Here is a 26769-nt window from a genome sequence, read left to right on the forward strand (position 1 = left end):
ATGATTTTGTTGTTTTTAAGCCGTTGCTCATGCATGTTCTTTAAGTTACTAGCATCTGCCCTTAATTTTTTGATTTTTTGTTCTAAACGGATTTTCCACTTTGGCTTTGATGCTTTTTCTGTTGTGTGACTAAGTACTTTAATTTTAATGCCTAGTTCATTAGTGACTATTACAGCTGCGCTGTACATTAACTGGTTTGTTTCCAAGATGGATCCCGGTTCAATTGTTGAAAACACTGCATTAACCATTTTCATGATAGGGGCCAAAATTTTCTTAGGCACAGTTTTTAGTGATGGTAAACGTTGCCTTTCCTCATTAAGCAGAAAATGCTCCATGATCTTATCCTTCAATTCTTCAATTATTATTATTATTATTATTATTATTATTATTATTATTATTATTATTATTATTATTATTATTATTATACAATTGTATCACAATGGCCAGTTGTTTCGCCGGATTTGGCATTGGTTACTAGTCGGGCGCCACCCAGGGGCCTAGGACGTTGTAACGTATTTTCTTAATATGCGTGCAGATCCAAGCAGTGCGGCTTTTTGCATTTGACTGATGGTGATTTTGTCAATTTTTAACTGTTTTAAATGTAATTCCAGTGCTTTTGTATAGCACCCAGTGTGCCAATTACCACTGGAATTATCATTGCTGGTTTGTGCCATAGTCGTTGAATTTCGATTTTTAAGTCCTGGTATCTTGCGATTTTTTCATGTTCCTTCTCGGCGACACTGCTATCACCTGGTATTGCGATGTCTATGATTGTGACCTTATTTTTCTCAACCAGTGTGATGTCTGGTGTATTATGCGCCAGTATTTTGTCGGTTTGTATACGGAAATCCCACAAGATCTTGACCATCTGATTTTCGGTGACTTTTTCAGGCTGATGTTCCCACCAGTTTGTTGCTGTTTTAATATTATAATTTTTGCACAAATTCCAATGGATCATTTGTGCTAGTGAATTGTGCCGCAATTTATAATCAGTCTGCGTGATTTTTTTACAGCAGCTGAGTATGTGATCAACAGTTTCATCAGCTTCTTTGCAAAGTCTGCATTTGGCATATTCAGAGGATTTTTCGATTTTGGCCTTAATGGCATTTGTGCGGATAGCTTGTTCTTGCGCAGCCAGGATTAGTGACTCTGTTTCTTTCTTTAATGTACCTGTTGTTAACCATAACCAAGTTTGTTCACTGTCCACTTTATCTTTTATTTTTTCCAGAAATTGGCCATGCAGTGCTTTGTTCTGCCAACTCTCCATTCTTGATTTTATCACATCTTTTCTGTATTCTTGTTTCGTCTATTGGGCCTTCAGTAGATTTTTGTTCTTTACTTCGATTAATAGATGTTCTTGACTTTCTTTTAAATAATCAGCCAGTGCATGTTTTTCTTCTTCAACTGTTTGATGATGATGATGATGATGATGATGATGATGATGATGATGATTATTATTATTATTATTATTATTATTATTATTATACAATTGTATCACAGCGGCCAGTTGTTTCGCTGGATTTGGCATTGGCTACTAGTCGGGCCCCACCCAGGGGCCTAGGACGTCGTAACGTATTTTCGTAATATGCGTGCAGATCCAAGCAGTGCGGCTTTTTGCATTTGACTGATGGTGATTTTGTCAATTTTTAACTGTTTTAAATGTAATTCCAGTGCTTTTGGAATAGCACCTAGTGTGCCAATGACCACATTGTTAAGTATTACACCAGCAATAATTTATACTGTCACCATTTCAAACTATTCCACACAGAATAAATTGAAGTAAAATCATTTTAAAAAATTCTATACTCAATACTTTGAAATGGACTCAGGAGTCATGATTGACACTGAGTGAATTTGCACTTTTAATAATCAGGAAGATACAATGGCATTGAAAAAAGTGACTGATGACCATTTTTCACACTTAGCGACCATCAGAAATACGAATCTGTTGCCAAACATCAACATTTTGATCGCGTGACTATGAGGATGCCACAATGGTCGCTAAGTGTGAAAATGGTAGGCAGAGTCAGCAGATCTTCGTAGCGATGGATGGAAGCACACAGGGAGCCTATATACGCAACTGCAGTAACAATGACAATGATGAAGGATTGGATTGAGTTAAAGAATAAAAGAATTCTGATCTTAGAAGGCCATGACCTGCAGGCAGGCTGGCATAATTTCTTATGGAATGACAAACATAAAACGCACAAATACTTTCAAAATCATTTAATTAGGAGAACTTTACTGCAACAATGGCTCAAAATCAAAAAAATCCACTATGTGAAAACCCCAAATTGGCTATCACCAACAGAAAGAACGACACACCCAAATTTTACAGATTGGAACAATTGGATCTAATTGACAGACAGGGAAATTTAAAAAACAATTGAAGAATTGGCAGATCAGAATATGAAAGGTGATTGGCTAACCTACTTCCAAATTAAAACTAAATACAATAAAGACACTAAAATATATGGTATTGAAACAGAACCACACGAATTGGATAAAATTATTCAAAGTCTGGACAGAAAGATTATAGGGAAAATATACAAATTCCTCTTGAAGTATCAAATGGAAGAGGAAATTGTAAAAGAACCAATGATAAAATGGGCACAGAACTTTGGCTATAACATTGAACTAGACAAATGGGAAAAATTTGGGGGAATAAATTTAAGAATGACACTATCAATCCCATACAAGGAAAACCAGTACAAAATGCTTTATTATAGATGGCATCTGGCACCGTCAAGTTTGCCCAAAATTTGAACAAATACCTCGCTAAATTGCTGGAAATGTTATTCAATACATGGCACATATTATCATTTATGGTGGACTTGTGAAGAGGCAAAAAAATTCTGGAAAAGGATCAAAAATTGGTTGGAAGAAATAACAAAGGTTAAGTTAGATTGGAAACCTGAACTCTTTCTATTAGGAATTATACTGACGAAATACAAAAAAGAAATACAATATCTAATATTACGTATACTTACAGCAGCAAGGATAGCTTTCGCCAGAAGTGGAAAAATAAACTAAACCTAAATGAAGAAGAAATAATAAGAAAAATTATGGACTGTGCTGAAATGGATAAATTAACGAAAGAAATACAGGGAAAAGAAGAATCAGAATTTTATTGGATATGGGATAATTGGTATATAGTTGGATGGAACAAAGGAATCACAGACAGTGGTCACATTGGTTTTGCCCCATTTTATGCCCTTCCTTGCTATAGTTGTTAAGTGAATCACTGTTGTAAAGTGAATTTGGCTTCCCTATTGAGTTTGTATGTTAGAAGCTTGCAAAAGGTGAGCATATGACCCTGGGACATTGCAACCATCATAAATATGAGTGAGTGGCCAAGTGTCCAAAGTTTGATCACTTGACTGAATGGATGCCGAAATGGTCAAAAGTGTGCAAAACGGTCATAAGACATTTTTTTCACTCCCATAGTAACTGAATGGTCATTAAATGAAAGGTTGCAAGTCAAGCACTATTTGTATTTATTGGAGCTGAATTTGATCTTAATCTGGTTGTTGTAGTGTTGAAAGTGGGATGGGGGTATCAGTCTGCACCTTTCAAAGATTGTTTCTTAATTCTTATATTTGAATATTCAAATTTTCAATATTATTGAAATATGTCAATAAAGATTCTAAGTCATCCAGTTGTCTGAAAGCTGAGACAAATAGCAAAAAATAAAAAAATAAAAGTCCAGTTGCCATGATTCAACTTCCAGATATTATTGAAACATATTATTCTGATTATTATTATTATTATTATTCTGATGAGAATCCTTTTTAAAAATACTGTATTCAGTTAAATTTTGCCCTTGGGGGAATATTGAAGGTACATCTCTTACAAGATATTGCAAAAATAAATAAATCGTGGAATAGAAAGTCAGCTAGTGAAGTTTGCCATTTTATCTACTTCTGTAGAACCCCTTTCTGCCAGGGCTGCCAGGATACCTAAAAATAGGAGTTGTGACTTGTGGAAGGTGGACTGGTCTGTCATGATGGCAAAGGCAAACGGCTGTGGTGTTGGCGCTTGGACGGGGAGGAAGAGGAGGAGGAAGAAGAGGACTCGCGGCGTGGTCGCTTCCCACTGCAGGAGAGCGAGGTGGCGGCAGCTGTTTCACCTCGTGCAGAGAACTTTCACTCGGTTCCGGAGCTTCTGCCGCACGTGGTGGCGCCTGTGCAGCGCCACCATGGGCGGCAGAAGCTCCAGAACCAAGTGGAAGTTTTCTGCGCGAGGGGAAACAGCCGCGGTTGCAGGGGAGGGCAGTGGGAAGCGACCACGCCTCGCGGACTCGTGGCATGGTCGCTTCCCACCGCAGCACAGGGGCCGCCACATGCGGCAGAAGCTCCGGGACCGAGTGGAACTTCTCTGCGCGAGGTGAAAATCCGCAAAGGGGGAGAAGGAGGAGAGGAGGGCTGTCTCCTCCCCCCAGCGCCTCCCGATTCCCACCGGTACCAGTCCATTCCATTACTCACCAGTGAGTTAAGCTAAGCCTAAGCAGCTGCAACCAAAACAAAAGACGAAATGAAATGGAGACTCACGCAGGCGTGCTAAGCTAAGCGGACTCCAGCCAATCAGTGAGCTGGCTGGGATGGAAAATTTTCAGCACATGGCGTGCTGAAAATTTTCCATCCCAGCCAGCTCACTGATTGGCTGGAGTCCAGGCCAATCAGTGAGCGGCAGGCTGGGCTGGCTTAGATTTTTGTGTAGGATAGAACAGAACGAGCCAGCGAGCTAGCTGCTAGCAGCTGATGGGCAGGCGAGCAAGGGAGCTGCGAGCGCCAAAATAAAGCGTGTTTTTTTAAGAACTGCCCAGGACGCGGGAAAATTTATGAAAAGGCGTGCCTGTCCCACCAAATGCGGGACGTCTGGGCTGTTGATTTTAATTAAAGCAGAGAAAAGCTGCAATAGGTCACACATATTAGCAATAGGGTCAAAATATTTTGGCCTATGCAGTGTTTTCATGCAGATTGTACCATACACTAAAATGAAAAGATCCCAAATAGTTTCATAGACAATGTATTTTTCATCTTTTTGAGATTAAAAAAAATAGTTTCATAGACAATGTATTTTTCATCTTTTTGAGATTAAAAAAAAAAAAGTGCTATACTGTTATATCTAGAGGTGGCTCTAGTTCTTTACTATGTGAGGAGGGGGCAATATAATTCAGAGCAGGTTTTATTTTGCATTGGTTCAGCTAAATTAAGAACAGTGAGCTGTGTGAGGTGCTCCAAGTGAATACCTTTCCATATACAGTATGTTTGCCACTGTTACAGCAACAAAATGGTTGAGAGTGAGCAAAATGCCTCCTTCCAAGGAGCGAAACTGCTTCTGATCTGTCCCTTTTGATTTCACAATAGCATCATCAGAATACTCCTATTTCTCTTGGTGATTGATTCCCATCATTTCCTGTACTTTTCCAGGCTCTGGGAAAGAACTTACACTAACCCAGTGGGAACAGACATGCACATTCCCAAAATAGCTGAAGGAGATCTTCATCCTCTTACTCCTGACCTAGTAGATGTTTTTTTTAAGAGGAAAATGGTCCAAATCTGTGCTTATTAACAGAATAATGAAGAGGAGAAATTAACCAGTTGTCTGAGTACCAGTATATACTAGAATTGTGGATATTGCAGAACAGAGAAAGTAGATTCATCTTCCTTGTCCAAAGATACATCCTTCCTGGCCCGTTTCTCAATTCATTGTGAGTATCCATAGTGGTAATGTCTTGGTATGAGAGACAGGAAATATGAATTATAATAGCTTGCCTATGCCATAAAAATTGCTCAGCAAGCTTTTAATTAAAGAAGAAACACAATCAGAAAAGGTCAAAAGGCTTCCTTTTGCATCTCCATCTCGTGATAGGCGGGTCCTACATATACATTTATCACCACTTCATTAATAGTTGTTACATTTCATTCTGCAGTTTTCTCTTTTGCATAACAATAAGTTATGCAAAAGAGAAAACTGAAATTTTGGGGGACTGCTGAAATGGATAAGTGCTGGATAGATGGGAAGAATTGAAAAAAGGCAGTTCAGAATATCGATACTCCATATCTCAAGATGTAGAGGGAGAAATTAGTTTTTCAATGGATTTGCAAGGGTTGGTTTTGAATATTTTTTCAAATTATTAGTGAGATAAACTCATTTTCTCAAAAACTCTAGATTTCCCAGCTAGAAATTCTGTTTCAGGACTATTTGGTGCTTCTTCCTGTATCAGCAATGGGTTTCCATTTTTTTTTACTACCAGTTCGCTTGTGCATGCACGTGCAATGCCTCTGGGCATGCGCAGAAGCGTTTGGGTGGGTGGGCGGAGCCTCTTGCCATCACCACTACCGGTTCACCCGATCCAGGCCGAACCGGAAGCAACCCACCTCTGTCCTATATGTCTTACACAGCCTGGTTGTTACCAGGTAGGAAAAACTAGGCTACACAGGAATTCAGCCTCAGGCAAGATCATATAGCATAATAAATTTAGAAAAAGCCATTCAGGCCACTGTAATCTCCTCCTCAATGTAGGAACCCCATTTTAAAGCATCTCTGAGTAAAGCAATTAACCCTCAGAACTGAGTGCGCTGTCAGATTTCTGTCTGTAAAAACAGTTTTGTTTTCAGACGTTCAGGCAGAATTTACAGATACTCCTAAACTTATGAACACAACTGAGTCTGAAATTTCTGATTGCTGAGCAAGGTGATTGCTAAATGAGTCATACCCAAATTTACAACCTCTTTTGCCACAGTTGTTAGGCAAATTGCTGCACTTATTAATGAATCAAGTAGTCGTTAAGCAAGTCCTGTTTCCTTCATTGACTTTGCTTGTTGGAAGCTAGTTGGGAATATCACAAATGGTGGTCACGTTGTAATCATTGTAATACATGCTGATTGCTAAGTGCCTGAATTTTGATCACGTGACTGTGGAGTGCTGCAATGGTCATAAGTGTGAGGACCCATTATAAGTCATTTTTAATGCCATTGAAACGTCAGAGAGTTGCTAAACAAATGATTGTAAGTCAAGGATTACTTATAAATAGTTAATTTATATCCTGTACTTTAGGATGGACAGTCTGTACCATCTCACATGGGGCAGTCTTCAAATGCTACACAAGTACTATTAAATATTACACAAGTACTATCATTTCCCCTTCCTCAAGGCTCAACCTAGCCATCCCTTCTGCCGTGCCCTCTTCCTTGTGTCCTCACTTCACCCTGGACTGGCTCACCTTTGCAGATAAAAGAGAAAAGTTTCTGAGCCCAGATTTAAAAGAGCATTTCTTCTCCCAGTAAATGTTATCTACAGGGAACAACAAGCAGTCTGGCAGATGAAAAGAGGAAGCTTTGTGTGGTTTCCCTTCCTGCTTTTTGTCATTAAATCTCCTCTTGAAAATCCTTTTAAAAAGGTTGCATTGCAACTTAATTTGCCTCTGGTTAACAAAACATGAAGAGGTGGAGAGCTTAGTATTCAAATCTTAGTACCTACCTATGGCAGGTCTACCTCCAAATAAATTATCTGTTGCTGCTTCCTCCTGGGATGCAGTCATTTTCTGGTACCAGGGAGATTATAATAGCTAGGCCTGCTCCATGTGGCCTTGTTTTTGCCAGGGGAAGAAGCCACAGCCAATTAGCTTTCTAGCACTGCTTCTGTTAGATATTCTGTAAACAACAGCAGCTGGTGGGTAGATCTGGATGAAAATCAATACCCAAAATGGTCTCCAAAATGTATGTCTATTGAGAGGGTATACACATTCATTCCTGGACGGAATAGATTTTGTTTCATTACAGGACTCCTTAAGCAGTTACTATCTTCATGTCTATGCTGTTGGCTGATACAGTTTGTTAACACTTTTTTAGACAACAGTGGCATGAATCCAAAAGTGCTCTTTCTATAGTGGAAAATATCTTCCCATTATTGTTCGACTAAGTGAATTTGACAAACTGTTTTCCATATTTGAGGTCTTGCCTACTTGTTTGCATAAAACCATTTGTTTCTTTGTGGGATTTCACTTCCCAATGGACTTCGTCATGCTAGATACCATGGTGTTGAGGTTAGAGTGTTAAGCTGGGCCTGAGAAATCTATGTTCAGATTCCTTCCTGTGCTGAACCTCATGAGTGACAGTTATTCATGGAGTTCTTATAAGAGAGGTAGAGAGTATGTGGCCTTCAGAAAAGCTGGGTTATAAATGCCACAAATACTGTATACATTTTTAAAATCTTTGTTTTTAATACTCTAACAGATCCTAGAATATAAATTATAAATGCTGGCAAATAAAACTTGCTTTTTAAAATGTTAAATGCAATGTGTGAAAAGTTGGCATTGTATAGAATTCCTAGGAAATCTATAGAATATGTGACTTTTTATGCAAAGTATGAAATGTCTATGTTATTTTAGTATTTATTTTTAATTATTTTCTGTAGTTTATCAAATATGTACAAGATAACAGGTATAAGTATAAACATGGACATGAACAAAGGAAATGAGTACAAATAAATGGGGACATAATATAGAATAGAATAGAATAGAATAGAATAGAATATATACTTTCCCTAGATGTTGTATATAATACCTAGTCATTATGCAGAATGACAAGAACTCTTCAGGCAAAGTGTAAAAAAAGTCATGAGCTTACTCCCTACCCTAACCCTTATTGAAAAGATGTATATGAAAATGAAAGAAGAAATGCAAAATAAAACAAGATATTTTCTTATTGAAAAGAAAGAGGTAAATACCAGTATTGACCTGCTTGTTGGAACAAGGAAGGCTAGAATGGCATTTTAGTGGGAGCATTTTATATTTTGTCAGTTTGCCTTTTGGCTTTGAATAGAATGGAAATGTGTGAAATATTAAACGTTTCATACCTTGACCTCCCATACATTTGGAATTCTATAGATTTCCTAGGCATTTTATAAAAAGCCTAATTTCACACATTGACAATAACAAAATTATTTTAAATTAGCTATGCTTGGAGGTCTACTCCAGCAGGAAATGTTTTTGTGCCTTTGCTGTTAACTCCACTTTTCCAATAAGGAATGTTTTTCACATTCTGTCATTAAGGTTTGCTTTCCAATACTTTAAGTAATTTGAGCTGGCTTTACTGGGGAGAGATAAACTGAGATAAACAACCAAAAAAGTGTATATAGAAAATGGAAAGGGTCAGATCAGAAAAGAAAATAAGTAGCACAAACGTGAAAGTAAAATGCTAGCAGTTAATAAACTCTTTTTTTAAATTCAATATTCTTCCAATGAAAAAATGATCCAAGACTTTGTGAAATACAGGTTAAAGAGGCAGGATTGAAACTTGTGATTGAAAAGTTTACTTTCTAGGACAAAATGAATTTCATCTTAAAGTGCGGAATTATCTGCACTTATATCTGCCCAAATATTGTGTGGAGAACCAATAAAATAACAGAGACTTGAACAAGGGCAAATGCTTCTCTATCTTTAAAAAAAGAGAAAAGGAAGATCCAGCACACTAACCTCTCAAACTGATATTAACATGTGGGAAGATTCTAGAGCAAATAATAGTGAAATAGTGCTGTAAAAATCTTGGAAATAATTACCAAAGTCAGCATAGATTTGTTGACAACAAATCTCACCAGATTTGTAATAACTTTGTTTTTTATCTAGCAAGTTCTTTGATAGGTTGTAGAAATGCCATAAATATATGCATTTTTACTTCAGTAAAGCATTTATGGAAAATCCACATCATGTGCTAATTAGCAAGCTAAGTAAATGTGGTTCTGACAATTAAGTTCATCCATAGCCAGTTTGAAAAATGTTTTCAGAGAGGGTTCATTAATAGTTCCTCAATCAATTGGAGAAAAATCTCAAACAGGATACCAAAGGAATTAGTCTCAAGTCTTCTATTCTGGTATTCCATTTATGATTTAAATGAAGAAGCAGAGGGGAAACTTAGCGAATTTTCAGTTTATACAAAATTGAGTGGGATAATTGATTTCATAGAAGTTGGAAGTAATATTCAAAACCACCTTGATAGCTTGGGAGGAAAGGACTAAAATTACAATAATGAAGTTTAAATAAGAATAAGGGCAAATTTCCTCATTTAAAAAATAAAAATAAAATTTAGCACAAGTATAGAATAGGGGATAGCTCATTTCATAATAATACTTGTGGAAAAATGACCCTCGAATAATATAGTTCATTCTAAACGAATAAAACTGTTATCAACTCAATACAGGACAACTAGCCAAGGGACAGCTTGCCACAGAACAATTAAATATGGGATAACTCAATGCAAAAAAAAAACCTGTGTTCTAGACCCATTCTTCTCTTGATATTATTAGGGTGACCATCTGCCTCATCCTCCTTTCTTAGTTTCATTAAAATCATTACCACATGATTCTGATCCATAGGGAACCGTTTGGGAAAATTGCCTAGACAATGCCACAACCATGGCCCATAACTTCAGCACAGCCATCTCCAGTTCTCATGGCCCATAACCTCTGCCTAGACAGAGGCCGGGAGAACTGGAGATGGCTGTGCTGAAGTTATGGGCCATGGTTGTGGCAGTGTCTGTTTAACTAAACCAGACTTAGGTCTTCTGCTCTCATTTCCAAAGCCACCCTGGCTTAGGGGAGGTGAAAGTTCCTGCCAGGCCGCACTCCTCCTCCAAAGGCTTTCTCACCTTATTCTAAAGAAACAACTATTTTATTTCACAATTAATGTGCATTGTTAATCAGCCATGATCAACCCCAATACATCTCTAGCCTCCAATAAAGTTATGATAATTTTCATTGGCCTACTTGTGTATATTATGCTTCTAGATATTTAATGACATAGCACCCACTAAATATTTGTCTTGTGATTTCATGCGAAAAATATTACAAATGCATTTGCTTGAAGAGTGACCTGTAAGATATAACGAGAAATATCTCTATAAGAGAAATGTATATTTCTTGTACAGAAAAAAGCAAAGTTAGATAAGGAATGCAAATATGTTATTAAATAGAAAAGATGCAAATGAATAATGTTTGATTATGCTGTTCTTTAAAATTAGTGATAGGTTATTTCAAAGACTCTGATTTTAGATTTGTTCATTAAAACTTAATATGTAGAAGGTTTTTGTTTGTTGGGTTCCTTTGAGCCTGTATTGACTCCTGACGATAGCCTAGGCTGTTTCCTGCAGTTTTCTTGGCATGATTTCAGAACAATTGTCTCTTTCTTAGGGCTGATAGAAAGGGTATGGCTCAAAGTCATGCTTCAGATGCAACTAGAACTCACATTTCCCCAGATAGTTTCCTGGTTCCTTAACAACTACATTAAAGTGGCTCTGTAATAAGTAGTTAGTGCAACAGATTAGATTATTCCTTGTGTGTTGGATACCTCAGAGTATCAAAGAGGAGTCAGTTATGATTGCTTTGTTGCTGGAAATGTAAACCATTATCTTACACGATTAGGACTTCTCATAATTGTTGTAGCTTGAATCAAAATCCATAGATATGTTAACAAGGCTGCAGACTAAGGTCACCTGTCTTCGTTCTATTACTTCTCCAGTATTTGTAATCTAACCAAGCATGAATCTTTCATCTATGGAGAGTACCCAGAAAGAATTTTATAAAACATTGGGTGGATAAATCCATTTTGTAAAACATTGGCTTTACAAATTTGAACATGTACAAGTACAATATATGTCTTCTTGTAAGCTAGCCAGAGCAATTGAAATGGATGGCATAAGTTTTATAAAGAAACATTTACAACTAATTTAGGCCAATAGATTGCTAGTGTGTACCATTTGTCAGTAATTGTTGTTACTTCTTTGGAGTGATTTCCATTAATTGTATCATTTTCAGGCATAGTTGTTTTTACACAATTTCATGCATAGGTTTCATTTCATTCTTTATATATAATCATGCTAGTTTGCTTGCTTAAAAATTGCTTCACAGCTGGATGATCTATCTATCATCTAAGAAATGGCTGCCGAGCCTCGTCGCTCCGGCTCACTGAGAAATAATAACGGAAGAAACTTGGGGATCAGGACCTCAGACATGGTAAAGGAGGGGTTCCTGCAAGAGACCAGCGTTTGGGCTATCCGGGGAGGTAACTACCTGGGGGGGGGGCTGCCTTCGGGCGGCTCCTGGACGGCGTTGCCTCCCTCAGCGGCTTCTTTGTACTTTTGGGCTGCAGCTGGTCAGCAGCGGCGGCGGAGACAGCATTGCGCAGGTGGCGACGGTTTCGGCCTCATTGCCCTGGGAGGCATTGGACTTGTGCCGAGCGATGCCGGCGTGTCAGTTTGTGCCCTGAAGAGCGGGTGGGGAGCTCTACAGGAATGTCTGCTTGGACTGGGGGGCTGGTTTCCTGCCTCCACCATAGTTCTTCTGACCCCCCCCCCTCCTTCCCCTTTGGCGCAGCGTTTTTTCTACCTTGCCGCTGCCCCGCGGGGCTCCACACTGCCCTACTTTTTCCCTGCTTGGACTGCGACCCCGAGAGCTCTGCGACTGGCCCTCTTTTGTGGCCAGTGTCATCTGCTACTGCCTCTGTCTCAGGAACGCCGCTTCAGACAGCGCCATTTTCTGGACCATCTTATTCCTGGCTCCATTATTCTGGATAGGCAGCGCGCCTGGGGTCTAAGACTCCCTCCAGCGGCCGTCATTGCTGGCCCTGATTAGTGCCTTCTTCGCCTTCTTCTCGCGGGTCTGTCTTCCGAGCAGTGCCAGCGCTGCAGCGGTTCTAGAGATCTTCTGGCTTGCTGACAACTTTTGCGACTGGTTCATGTTACACACCTTAGGCGGAAGAAAACGGCGGGAAGTGGTGGAGACGCGGGCGTGGACTCACTGCCTTTTCAACTGGCACCCACCCACCCTTCCTGCAACTGCAGACCCTGGGCTTTTGGACTTACAAGCTAATTCCGTCTGCTCAACCAGTATCATCTCTCGCCGCCCTAGGGACGCCACCTCAGCCACTCAGACTTTGTCTTTTCCACATCTTTAGCAGACTGGACTTTTGCGAATCTGCCACAAACTTTATACGCACTTTGCACTTTTTTAACATCTGCGCAATTTTTTTTTCTTTTGTATGGGATGTGTATGTGGTATGTATGTGATGGATGCTTGATAGCAATAGCAATAGCAATAGCAGTAGACTTATATACCACTTCATAGGGCTTTCAGCCCTCTCTAAGCGGTTTACAGAGAGTCAGCATATTGCCCCCAACAATCTGGGTCCTCATTTTACCCACCTCGGAAGGATGGAAGGCTGAGTCAACCCTGAGCCGGTGAGATTTGAACCGCTGATGTTTGTACCCACTTTTATTATTTTTGTTGTCATGGTATCCTGTAAATTTTAAATTTCCCCTTTGTGGGAACTGTATGAGTGAGTGACTGTGTATGCATGAGGGGACTGGGAGAACAGCCGGGTGCCTCCTCCACTGAGTGCTATTGCAGAAGTGGTAGGGGGCCCAGGCCTATCTCCCATCCTAGAATGATTGAGATAAACGGCCTCCCGGAGAGAGCGGAGGCAAGGGAGGGAAAATGGGGTCTACGGGTGCGGGAGTGGGCCGGAACATTACGGTCACGATGGGAAGGGGCAGATACGATGGGAACTTCAGGGCTAGCCATTACCGGGGAAGGAGGGTCGGCCACGTCGCAGCGATCCCTCCTTCCGGCCCTGTTAGTTCCACTCCAGGACCAGATGGCGAGAATGGTCAGGGTCCTGGTCTCAGGCTGTTGTTGCTAAATGCCAGGTCTGTGGTTCACAAGGCTCCCCTCGTCCGGGACCTAATATTAGACGAGGGGGCAGACCTGGCATGTATCACTGAAACCTGGCTGGGCCCGGAGGGAGGAGTCCCCCTCACTGAAATGTGCCCAGAAGGGTTTCAGGTGCTTCATCAGCCGCGACCCCAGAGAAGGGGTGGGGGACTGGCAGTCATCATCCGAGGGTCATTAGTTCCTCGTAGGATCCCTGCTCCGGAGCTTGTCAGGTGTGAGTCCTTGTTGGTGAATTTGGACCTTGAGGGTCAAGTGAGCTTGTTGTTAACGTACCTTCCTCCCAACAGCATTGCAACAGCCCTCCCCTCGCTCCTCGAGTCAGTAGCCGAGCTGGCGGTAGAGTTCCCCAGGCTTGTGGTGCTGGGGGATTTCAGCCTGCCTTTGCTCAGTAAACACTCTGACGGGGCACAGGAGTTCATGGCTTCCATGACAGCCATGGACTTGACCCAAGTAATTCGGGGTTTGACTCACTCAGCGGGTCACACACTTGACCTCGTATTCCTCTCGGAGCAGTGGAGACGTGATCTAGATTTGAGGGGTATTAAGATCTTACCCTTGTCATGGTCTGATCACTTCCTACTGAGGCTCGACTTTCGGAAACCAATCCCCCACTGTAGGGAGGAGGAACCGATTAGGTGGTTCTGCCCCAGACGCCTGATGAACCCTATGGGATTTCAGACAGCGCTTGGAGAAATACCTGACACTCTCGTCCACAGTCCGGTGGAGTCCTTAGTCGCTGCTTGGAATATAGCGACGGCGGGGGCTCTAAACCGGATTGCGCCTTTGCGACCTCTCCGAGGTAGCGGATCCAGGAGGGCCCCTTGGTTCACCGAGGAACTCCGGGAGATGAAGTGCCAAAAGAGATGCCTAGAGCGCCACTGGAGGGCCAGTAATTCTGAATCAGACCGAGCAGCCTATATCAGGACCTATCTCGTGGCAATACGGGTGGCGAAATGTGCGCATTTTGCCGCTCTTATTGCATCCGCTGAATCACGCCCAGCCGCCTTGTTTAGAATAACCCGCTCCCTCTTGAAAGGGAGGGATGCGGATGACCCTTTACAAGGTAGAGCTGAGGAATTTGTTCAGTATTTAACGGATAAAGTCGCTTGGATTCGGACAGAGCTGGACTCCAATTGCACGGTACCAGCCAAGGTACCGGGGGAAGTTCTTGAGCGGATTTGATGGAGCGAGTTTCAACTTGTCGCTCCTGAGGAAGTGGACAAGGCCATGGGAGCGGTGAGTGCCTCCACTTGTATACTGGACCCGTGCCCCTCCTGGCTGGTCTCGACCAGCAGGGAGGTGACACGTGGCTGGATCCAGATGATAGTTAATACCTCTCTCCGGGAGGGATCCTTCCTGCTCCTCCTAAAGGATGCGGTGGTGAGACCCCTCCTGAAGAAACCTTCTCTGGATCCAGCCATTTTGAGTAACTATCGTCCAGTCTCCAACCTCCCCTTTGTAGGGAAGGTTGTTGAGAAAGTAGTGGCCTTTCAACTCCGGCGGTCCTTAGATGAAACCGATTATCTGGATTCCTTTCAGTCCGGTTTCAGGCCTGGTTACAGCACAGAAACTGCTTTGGTCGCGCTGATCGATGATCTCTGGTGAGCCAGGGATAGGGGTCACTCCTCTATCCTAGTGCTCCTTGACCTCTCAGCGGCCTTCGATACCATCGACCATGGTATACTTCTGCGGCGATTGCAGGAGGTTGGAGTGGGAGGCACCGTTCTTCGGTGGTTCTCCTCCTACCTCTCAGACAGGTCGCAGTCGGTGTTGGTCGGAGGGCAGAGGTCGACCCCTAGGCCCCTCAATTACGGAGTGCCGCAGGGTTCGGTCCTGTCCCCCCTCCTATTTAACATCTACATGAAGCCGCTGGGTGAGATCATACGCTGGCACGGGATTAAATACCATCAATATGCGGACGATACACAATTGTATCTGTCCGTCCCGTGCCAACTCAGTGAAGCGGTAGAAGTGATGTGCCAGTGCCTGGAGGCTGTCAGGGTCTGGATGGGAACGAACAAGCTTGCACTCAATCCCAACAAGACTGAGTGGCTATTGATGCTTCCTCCCAAAGATGGTCCAGCTATTCCATCTCTCACCCTGGGGGGTGAAATTATACGCCCCTCAGAGAGGGCTCGCAATTTGGGAGTCCTCCTGGATCCACAGCTGACTCTAGAACAGCACTTGTCGGCTGTGACCAGGGGGGCCTTTGCCCAGGTTCATCTGGTGCACCAATTGTGACCCTATCTGGACCAGGAGGGCCTTCGGATAGTCACTCACACCCTCGTCACCTCAAGACTGGATTACTGTAACGCGCTCTACATGGGGCTGCCCTTGAAGAGTGTTCGAAGACTTCAGTTAGTCCAGAATGCAGCCGCGTGAGTGATTGTGGGTGCACCTAGGTACACCCACGTTACACCTATCCTCCGTGAGCTGCACTGGCTTCCTATTGGTCTCCGAACACACTTCAAAGTGCTAGTCATTACTTTTAAAGCCCTACATGGCATCAGACCTGGCTACCTGAGTGACCGCCTCCTGCCAATTACCTCCGATAGACCGATTAGATTGCACAGACTAGGCCTCCTCCGGATTCCATCGGCCAGTCAGTGTTGACTGGCGACCCCCCGGGGGAGGGCCTTCTCTGTTGCTGCTCCGGCCCTCTGGAACGATCTCCCCATTGAGATCCGGACCCTTACTACCCTTCCGGCCTTCCGTAAAGCGACGAAGACCTGGTTGTTCCGGCAGCCCTGGGGCTGTTGAATTGTCCAACCCCATTCCAAGTTGTGGATGTTGTTGCAATTTTAAACTGTTTATTTATTGTTTTTATTGTAAGCCGCCCGGAGTCTTCCGAGAGTGGGCAGCATACAAAACTAATAAATAATAATAAATAATAATAATGTGCTAGTTGTTCTCTTTTAATATGATTGAGAGACTGCCTTCTGCCGATTACCTCCCTCCGACCGATAAGATCGCACAGACTGGGCCTCCTCCGAATTCCATCCGCCAGTCAATGTCGACTGGCGACTACACGGAGGAGAGCCTTTTCTGTTGCAGCTCTGACCCTGTGGAACGATCTCCCCGTTGAGATACGCACCCTCACCACCGTCCAGGCCTTCCGCGCAGCCCTCAAGACCTGGCTATCCCAACAGGCCTGGGGATAAGCCTCTAATTTGCCCCACCCGAGTGTTGAATGTTGAATGCAAGTTGTGTTTTTATTATTTTATTTTGCTCACATATTGTTTATTTTGAATTGCACCCCCTCCCTAATGATTGTAAGCCGCCCTGAGTCCCCTCAGGGAAAAGGGCGGCCTATAAATCCTAATAAAATACTAAAAAAAAATACTAAATCTTTCCCTTCCCCTCTAAAAGTCTTTAGCTGAGTTCAAAATTTCTGTCCTTGAGTTGTTGATTCATTTTATCTGTTTGTCTTCTTACTGTTGCAAATTAAAACTATTTCTGGACATAAAATCAACAGCCCTTTTTTTCATAAATTAGATGTGACACCTTGGCTGAGCAGGGATCTAGATTAGTCCCTTAAGGGAGTCATGAATTAGTCTAATGCTGAAAGCACTAACCGGTAGCTTTAATAAGGGTTATCAAATATTTAGGAGTAGAATTCTTCTAATGTCACTTTTGATATCTTGTGTGCTTTTTTTCCCTTTCTTTCTTTCCTCTGTTATCTCTCACCCAGTCAAAAGCTCTTCGGGAAAAATGGCTGATGCAGGGAATTCCTGCAAGTTCTCCGGCCGAGGAAGAAGCCAGGAAGAGACAGTCAGAAGAAGATGAGCTGAAAGTGAAAAAACTTGAAGGCAACATACATAGGTAGGTCCACATCTTTTTATATATATATCTTGGATAAATGAATGAGGCCGATTTTTTGCCCTCTTGTAAACTATCGTGTCAGTGTAATGACAAACAAAACAGTGTAATGTAAAAACAAAAATGCTTGGAAATTTAAAAATGACAAAGTTAAGGTTAGTGTCTTACTGACATTATCTTTGAATAAACTAATGATTTCATTGGTGGAGGGTTAAAAAATAAATATGATATCACTTTTATTAATTATATTTATAACCCGTGGTCTCCAGGAATTGCTGAACTGCCACTCAATTCAGCTCTTGAAATGCAGGATAGCTTGAAAAATAGTGCATGCTGCTGAACTTGTATGCATTGGCTAGTAATCTGTTTGTTGGAGAAAAGGACTCTCATTAGCTGAAGATCAAGAGGAAAATGCATAAATAACTGATATCTGATGTAAAATAGGAATTCTGGCTGGACTTTGAAAAGGTCTAAAGTACAAATATATATTGCTTGAAAGTAAAATCAGAGGGGTTCACATTTGAAAATATTTTTATAGGATTGCAATGAAAATGAGAAAAAGCACTGGAGTCGGATTCATAATAATAACATTTCTGAAATATTTTGTCTTCTGTTTTTATTCTAATCTAGTAGAATATTGGAAATAAATTATATAAAGTTGTTTAGGATACTTTTAGTGCACATCACCTTAATTTATCCCATTTGCTTTCTTGAATATTTTTTAATAACTCTTTAATGAGCACTTTTCTCACTAGGTGTTGATCCAAGCTTTGATAGATTAATTTATGAGTATGCTCAGAAAGATTCTTACCTTGTTTTCATATTATGGTTTATTTCATATTATGGTTACTCAGGAAATTGTATCTCCGTATCATTCATTATATGAATCCCTTTTTGAGAAAAACATTCAAGTGTGGCAAAATAACAGCAATCTGAGCAGAGCATTGATGTAATGCTACATGTTCGTGTCCTTTTTTTCTTATTTGTACCACCACCATCACCACCCCCCGACTTGGTTGTGAGCCGCCCTGAGTCCCTCCGGGGAACAGGGCGGCATAGAAATATAATAAACTCAACTCAACTCAACATGATCTAGAACCAAATCATGCAAACTTTTTATCTCTGTATTAAAGAAGATATAAACTGTAAAAGTGAACTAAGATGAAATCTCCCATGAGTTAAGATCAATCCCTGTTAATTATGTGGACATAATTTATCTTGATGAAAAGATAAAATTAATTTGCCACTGCTTTCTTCAAGAGTGATTTTTTAAATTTTATCGGTGTAGTTTGGAGCTTTGGGATTTTTTGATGGCCGCTAGTCGAAATATAAATTGATTGATTATGTGCCATGAGTTTGATGTCTGCTGTTAGAAGCCAAATACATAGATTTTGTCCATAATAAGCTTTCTCCAACCAGGTCTTTCGGGTCCCCATTACCACTTAATTGACTCCATCCATCTTGCTCATGCTTCTCTATTACTTTTTTTTTTTTAAATATATTTTATTCATTTTCACATTCCATTTTACAATCACTTATATACAGGGTATTTGCTATAAGAAAAAAAAAGAAAGATAAAAAAATAAAAAAATAAAAATAAAAAAGAAAACACAACTCATCATTCACAACCCCACCTGGCACTTCCATCCTCCATACACCCCATCTACCCCCTCCAACTTTCCTTTCCTCCCTCTAACACTCCCCTCCTACTTCCCTTTCCCCTCAAACCTTCCTTCTCCCCTTACTCCCCACACGCCCTCCTTACATTCCCCTTACTCCTTCCTTACTCCTCCCTCTTCTTTCCCTCTACCTCCCTCCTTGGTGTATGCCTTTATTCAAGTGTTGTTTAATCTGATAAAAAGTAAAATAAACCAAGGAGAAAAAATATAAAGAAAGAAAAGAGAAAAAAAAAAGGAAAAAAAAAACAAAAAACAACCGTATATAAGTGCATTCTTGTTCTTATTGAGACTATGTTAACACCCACCCACCCACCCCCCATAAATCCCCATCCCTAATCCTCCCAACTTCCCAGGGCCCACACCTGGCACTGCCTTCTATCTAAAGTATCTTGTGTTCGTATGGATTAAAAATAAAAGTAATATATTAAAGGAAAGAAAAACAAGAAAAAAGAAAGAAAAGAAAAAAGAAAAAAGAAAAAAGAAAAAGGAAAAAAAAAGAAAAAGAACTCTTTGTGTTAAGCTCAGCCCCCCATCTTTATCTATGCTTAAATAGTGTAAGTCATTCTATCTATATTTTATTCTCGTCTCTTGCTTCTTTGTTATTTACCCCAACCTCCTGTAGACTCTCCCGTTCCTCTTCCTTAACCTTGTATTCAGATAAACATTTATACAAATTTGTATAGGCATCAATATACAGTCTAACTCAAAAGTATCCCTACCAGTAAAATTTAAGCAGCGTGGATCATTCCACATATTCAAATATTACTTTACAGAAAATAATCAAACTTTCCCTTCTAATAGGATTTAAACAGCGTAAATAATCTTTCTTAACCATATTTTCAAACAGTAATTCAAAATAATCTAACCAAACCTTCCCTTCTTAGTAAAATTTAAGCAGCGTGGATCAAGTATTACTTTACACAAAAATCAGTTTACATTCTATCTTAAGATGATCCCGACCGGCTTTCCCTTCTAATAGGATTTAAACAACGTAAATCATTCCGCATGCATTTTACCCTCATCCCTTGCTTGTCTGATATTTACCACTATCAAATTTATGCAGACATTAGTTTAAGATCTAGCTCAAAATAATTTCACCAAACTTTCCCTTCTAATAAGAATTAAATAGCATGGATCATTCCACATATTCAAATAATACTTTCAACAAGAATCAGTTAACCTTCTGTTTTAAAAAAATAATCTCGTTCAGCTTTCCCTTCTAACAGAATTTAAACAACATAAATCATTTTGCATCCTTTTACATATATACATTCAATATCACCCCACCGGACTTCCTGTGGGAGGAGCCTGTCGCCGAGGAGCTCAACGGAGCCCCTCTTAGAGTTCTGGTCTGTATATCTAATTAAGATCAATAGATATCATCCCTTTCTGGCAGAAAGGGACAGGCAGAAGCTCAGGTGTTAGGATTTATTCGTAGTTCACAGCCCTTTTTCCTTTTTTTGGGGCTGTGAATGAAGAAGAGTTCTAGCATAACTGAGCTCTTATCTCCAGCCAGTTCTTCGCAGCTGCCTTTTTGCAGCCCTAGATAGCCGACTCCCTCACTCAGGACAATGATAAATTGTTTTTAAGATAATACGAGCGGGTCTTACTCCTGTGAGGTTTTTTTTTTATAACTATCTAAACACCAGCCTTGTTTTTTCTTGAACGTCTCTGCGCAATTGGGATACAAAATGGCGTTTTTACTGTGTTGGTGATTGATGACGTAATTAACTGGCTTTATTTCCCCGGAGACTGCTACTCATTAACAAGCAAAATCTACAAATAATTTAGTGAGAACTGACCAGCTGAAGACACTGTTTATCTGTCTATTCTCAGATTTTATCTATAATGTCTCCCAGGTCTAAACAGGCAAAAAAAATCCTCCCCGATTGTGCTTAAAGAACTTGTTAGTAAATCGCTGCCTTTGTCTCCTACGCCACCTACTGGAGATTCTTTGACACAGGAGCTTTTCTTTCAAATAATTAATGACTTTAAGAAAGAGATCAAAGAATTTGTGCTGGATTTATGCGATAAAATACAGACCAAAATTGCCCAAATAAATGCGGATATGTTTGAAACCACGTCTATTTTGACAGATTATATTGAAGAAATGGAGACTAAATTGGAAACTTTGGAGGGGGCTAATTTTAAATTGACTTCTAATATTCAAGCCTTACAACAAGAGATTATGGACACTCAAACACAACTTACAATGATAAATTATAACAGAAAGGCGTCTGCAATAAGAGTCAGAGGACTGCCTGAAAAGAAAGGAGAAAACCTGAAACAGACTTTTGTAGAAGCTTTCAGCCAAGCGGTGGGAGGTCCGGGACTCAATTTTGATTGGAATATTCGAAAAATCTATCGCCAAAATTCGCATATAGCAGAGCAACGACAGCTTCCAAGAGACATAATTATATACTTTTTCACAAAAGAATCCAGAGATGCGATCTCACAAAAGTTTCACAATAGCAGGCTTCGAATCGATGGCCATGATTTGTTCGTCTTTAAAGAAATTCCGCTCCGGATGCTGCAAGCAAGGAAAGGCTACACTTTTTTAACCCAAGAACTCAGAAATCGTCAAATAAAGTATAGGTGGGAGGCCCCAGTTGGAATCACAGTTACATTTGAAAATCAAAGATTTCGCATCAATTCTGTTTCGGAAGCCTGGGATTTTTATTATAAAACTCTGAAGGCGGGGCTTCCTGACTCATTCGGAAACGCGGAAGGACAAGGTGAAGGAAAGATAAGCAGCAAGTTACTTGGTTACAAGAAGGAGGGAGGTGTTCTCCCCCTATTGGAGAGACAGAAGAGCGGAAACTGAGGATTCAGTCATATTTTCAAAGCAGTGGGACATGTGGTTACAAGGGAGAGGGTAGCCTTCTCTTTCCGAAGGGCAGAAGAGTAAGGAACATAGACCCAGCGATGTTCTTAAAATACCTTCTAAGCTTTTGGACTGATTATTTCTGTTTGGTAAATGGTAAAGCTGTGCATTGATGAGGAATCGCTTATTGCTTATTCCAGACAGACATTATACGGGACTTTTATAAGATTTACTTGAATCTTAATCCAAACTGCGCATGAATTGTGGCTTGGGAGGAATGGAGGGAGGAAGAGTGTGGCAGAAAGGAAGGTGGAATGGGATATTGATGAAGGGATCTTGGGATTGAATGAACTGGTATGGATTTTGGGTACACATTTTACGGATTTACATGCTTGAAGTATAACATAAAAAGCTTAGGATTTTAAAGTGAAGAGCGAGATCCTAATCATATGTAATTTCGGTTTGGGTGGAATGGAGATGTGAAATGAAGGGTAGGAAGATGAGTAGCGAAAGTATGACTAGATTGCTCTGTATTTGAAGATAAATTGATTTTTGTATAAACTAATATTTGAATATAAGGTTAAGAAAGGGTTTTTTTTGGAGAATTTACAGGAAGATGGGGTAAATATCAAAGAAGTAAGGGACGAAGACAAAATAAAAATGGAATGATTCACACTGATTAAATTTTAAGAATGATGGGAGGCTGAGCATAATGCAAAAGATTTTTAAGAAGTAAGGGACGATGACAAAATATAAATGGAATGATTCACACTGTTTAAACTTTAAGAATGATGGGAGGCTGAGCATAATGTAAAAGATTTTTAAGTTTTTTTTATTTACTTACTTTTTCGTTTTTTTTTTTCTTCCTTTTTTCTTTTTCGGAGTGTTCTTTTTATTTTATTTTCATTATTATTGTTAATAAGATATTTTGAAGGTGAAGGGTACTGAACTGTGCCGGGTGTGGGACCTGGGAAGTCGGAGGGGGTTAGGGAGGGGGGTTCATTGGGGGTGGGTGGGTGGGTGAAGATATAGTTTCAATATATAGAACAAGAAGAATACACTTGTATACTGTTGATTTTTATATTTTCTTTTTATTTTTCTCTTTTTTTTCTTTTTGCTTTTTTCCTTTCTTTTTTCTTTTTAGCGTAACTGAATAGATTAAGGAATAGAATACACCATAGTGAGAAGTAGAGGAAAGGAAGAGGGAGAAGTAAGGAGGGAGGAAGAGGGGAATGTAAGGAGGATGAGAGGGGAAGGAGGCGAGAAAGGAAGATAGGAGGGGAAAGGGAAGTAGGAGGGGTGATGGTTGGAGGGAGAAAGGAAAGTTGGAGGGGGAGAAGAAGGGGTGTATGAAAGCGATAGGTTGGGTTTATGAGTTGTGTTTAGGTTGGGGTTTTTCTTTTCTTACTATTATATTATTCAATATCCAGTATATAAGTGAATGTACAAAATTGAAAATGAAAATGAATAAAACATTTAAAGCAATATCACCCCACCAATATACGTAAATCATTCCGCATGCATTTTACCCTCATCCCTTGCTTCTCTGATATTTACCGCTATCAAATTTATGCAGACATTAATTTAAAATCTAACTCAAAATAATTTCACGAAGCTTTCCCTTCTAATAAAAATTAAATAGCATGGATCATTCCACATATTCAAATAATACTTTCAACAAGAATCAGTTTACCTTCTGTTTTAAAGTAATCCCTTCTAACAGAATTTACACAACATAGATCATTCCGCATTCATTTTACATATATACAATCAGTATCACCCCACCAATAAGTTCCGCTTTTTCTACCGGAGAGAGGTCGCAAACCCCCATTCAGTCCACAACTTTGGCAAATATTTTAAAATGTCTAAATCCTCGATCTCCGCTTTTCTGCTTCTCCGAGGGAGGAAAAGCTACCCCCTCCATCTTGCAGCCATGTGGTCTGTTGCTTGCCTTCTCCTTCAGCTTGTCTCTCCTCTTTCCCAAGTGAATCAGGAAGTCCCGCCTTCAAAGTCTTGTAATAGAAATCTCGAGCCTCCGAAACAGAGTTAAGACGAAGTCTTTGATTCTCAAATGTGACCGTAATGCCGGCTGGGGCCTCCCATCTATATTGAATCTGTTGATTTCTAAGCTCTTTTGTTAAAAATGCATAGTCTCTTCTTGCTCTCAACATCTGAAAAGGTATTTCTTTGAAGACAATCAAGTCCTGGTCATCAAATCGCAGACTGTTATTATGAAACTTTTGCATAATCGCGTTTCTGGATTCTTTTGTGGAAAAATATATAATTATGTCCCTCGGGAGCTGTCGCTGTTCCGCTACCAACGAGTTCTGGCGATAGATTTTCCGAATCTGCCAATCAAAGTTAAGTCCCGGGCTTCCCACCGCATGGCTGAAGGCTTCAACAAAGGTCTGTTTCAGATTCTCTCGCTCCTTTTCGCGGAATCCTCTGACTCTTATTGCGAATGCCTTCTTATTAAAATTTATCATCACGAGCTGTTCTTGAGTGTCTCTAATTTTTTGTTGTAATATTTGAATATTAGTAGTCAAATTAAAATTAGCCTCCTCCAAGCTTTCCAATTTATTCTCTATTTCAGCAGAATAATCTGACAGGGCAGACACGGCTGCAAACGTATTCGCCTTCATTTGGTCAATTTTAGACTTTAAATCATCATATAGCTCCAATACAAATTCCTTAATGTCTTGTTTAAAATCATTAAGCATTTGAAAGAAAAATTCCTGTGTTAAAAATTCTCCAGTAGAGGGCGTAGGAGATAAGGGCTGCGATTCCAGTATAGATTCTTTAGATTCTTTAGGCACATTTGCAGAGAGACGCTTCGATTTTGACCTGGGTGCCATTATAAATAAACAAATAAACAGCGCTTTCGCTCCCCTCTGTTTCCAAAAAAAAAAAAAAAAAAAAATTATTTTGTTAAGGAGCGGTCTGCAGGAAGGTAAAACCGGCTAAGTACATCCCCTATCAGTCACCAACGGAGAGAAATCGCCATTTTGAAGTCTGTTTAAACAAAGAAGGCTCTAAGACAAATGGTGCTGGTATTTAAGATAGTAATAAAAGCATAAATCTCACAGGAGTGGGACCCGCCCGTATTAATCCTAGCTTCAAACAACTTTGCTTTGTCCTGGGGGGGGGGGCTCGCCTGTCTGGGGCTGCAAAAAAGGCAGCTGAGAAGAACTGGCTGGAGATAAAAGCTCCGCTCACGCTGGGTCTAATCTCTGTCCACAGCCAAAAAAAAAGAGAAAGGCTGTGGATTGCGAATAGACCCTAGCACACAGAGCTACTCCCTGCCCCTTTCTTAGCCAAAAAGGGGTGATATCTATGATCTTATTTAGATATACAGACCAGATCTCTGAGAGGAGCTCGGTTGAGCCCTCCTCGGCAACAGGCTCCGCCCCCCCGGCCGCTTCTCTATTACTTTTTGTCTTGGCGTTATAGACTTCAGATACCACTTTATTAATTCAAATATTAATCAAATCCAAACCTTCCTAGCCTTAGAGATCAGCCAAGGTTGCTAAGTGCTGCCACTCTTTATGAAGTAAATGTGTATTGTTTAATTTCTAATTAAAATAAACTCTTCACAAATAATAACTGAAGGAACCTGCAGAAGAAGAAAAAGACAGATTTTAAAAAAATGAAAAATGGCTCTTTAAAGGCATATCAGGACCTCAAATATTATTATTAATTAGATTTTTAAAGCAAATTAGCTCTCTGATCATCTTGCAAATTGGATGGATGGATGGATGGATGGAGACAGTCAGTCAGTCAGTCTATACCTTCCATTAGAGAACATGAGATATGTTCTATATATGACTTGTCTTATTCTCTATGAGTTTATTTGTTGCCTTTAGAAAGACTGGAACTAAAATCCAACTGCCAACCCCTTCAGCTAAATGAGGAAACTTGTCTTCTCTTACATTAAACTGCAAAATATCTTCAAACTAGCCAAAGAAAGATATATTAGCATTAAAATCTAAGGAAGAAACACAAAAGTAGAAGAATCCAGAATCCAGGAGTAAAATAAAGTGTAAAATCTCCCATTTTAGGCAGAAAATTGGTCCTTATAGAATAAAAAAAACACTTGAGGAATGAATAAAAGCAGAGAGGCATAGAAATGCATAGATGTGCAAGAAACATACAATAAGAGAGAAGAGAACTGTGCAAAAAGTGGCCTGAAAAATGAGCAGGACACAACACACCCATTGCAATTCTTGACACATAAAATAAAGCATTAACAGTAGAACCAGAAAGGTGAAGTACTGTTCTTGCTATACCCTTCCTAACTAACAAAGCAAAATCCTTTTAGGATCAGGAAAGTCAGCATCTGGCCATGTCTTTGATGCTATAATTGAGTTCCTCTATCGTTCTTTTAAGCAATAATATATTCAATTTGATTTCTATATACTCTATCTGGTCACGTCCATATATAGAGGCTAATTTTGTTTGTTTGAAGACTACATTAGTTATGAAGAAGTCACTGGAGTAGCAGAAATGGATAAATTGGTCCCCTGCTGAATTTTGATTTTCTAAAACCGTACAATCCAACTACATTTTCTCTTTTGTGTTTCCAACTTCAGCATTCTAGTCTCCAATCACAAACAGCATCAATTTCAAACTGAAGTTTAAGTGTAGATGCAGATCTGTCTGCCTCTGTAGAGCCTAAATTTGAATGATCTGTATGGTAAAGGATTGTTCACAAATTACTGT

General features: G+C 40.2%; 1 protein-coding gene across 1 annotated transcript in view; it reads left to right on the top strand.

Moving 5' to 3' along the window:
- Positions 1 to 26769, top strand: part of LOC116506166 (paralemmin-2-like) — a 149013-nt gene that overhangs the window by 35799 nt on the left and 86445 nt on the right. The window contains exon 3 of the mRNA XM_032213818.1: positions 17420 to 17550. Coding sequence (XP_032069709.1) covers positions 17420 to 17550 — 131 coding nt within the window. The remainder of the gene's footprint in view (positions 1 to 17419; positions 17551 to 26769) is intronic.

The sequence above is a fragment of the Thamnophis elegans genome, chromosome 3, assembly GCF_009769535.1.
Source record: "Thamnophis elegans isolate rThaEle1 chromosome 3, rThaEle1.pri, whole genome shotgun sequence".
Lineage (NCBI taxonomy): Eukaryota > Metazoa > Chordata > Lepidosauria > Squamata > Colubridae > Thamnophis > Thamnophis elegans.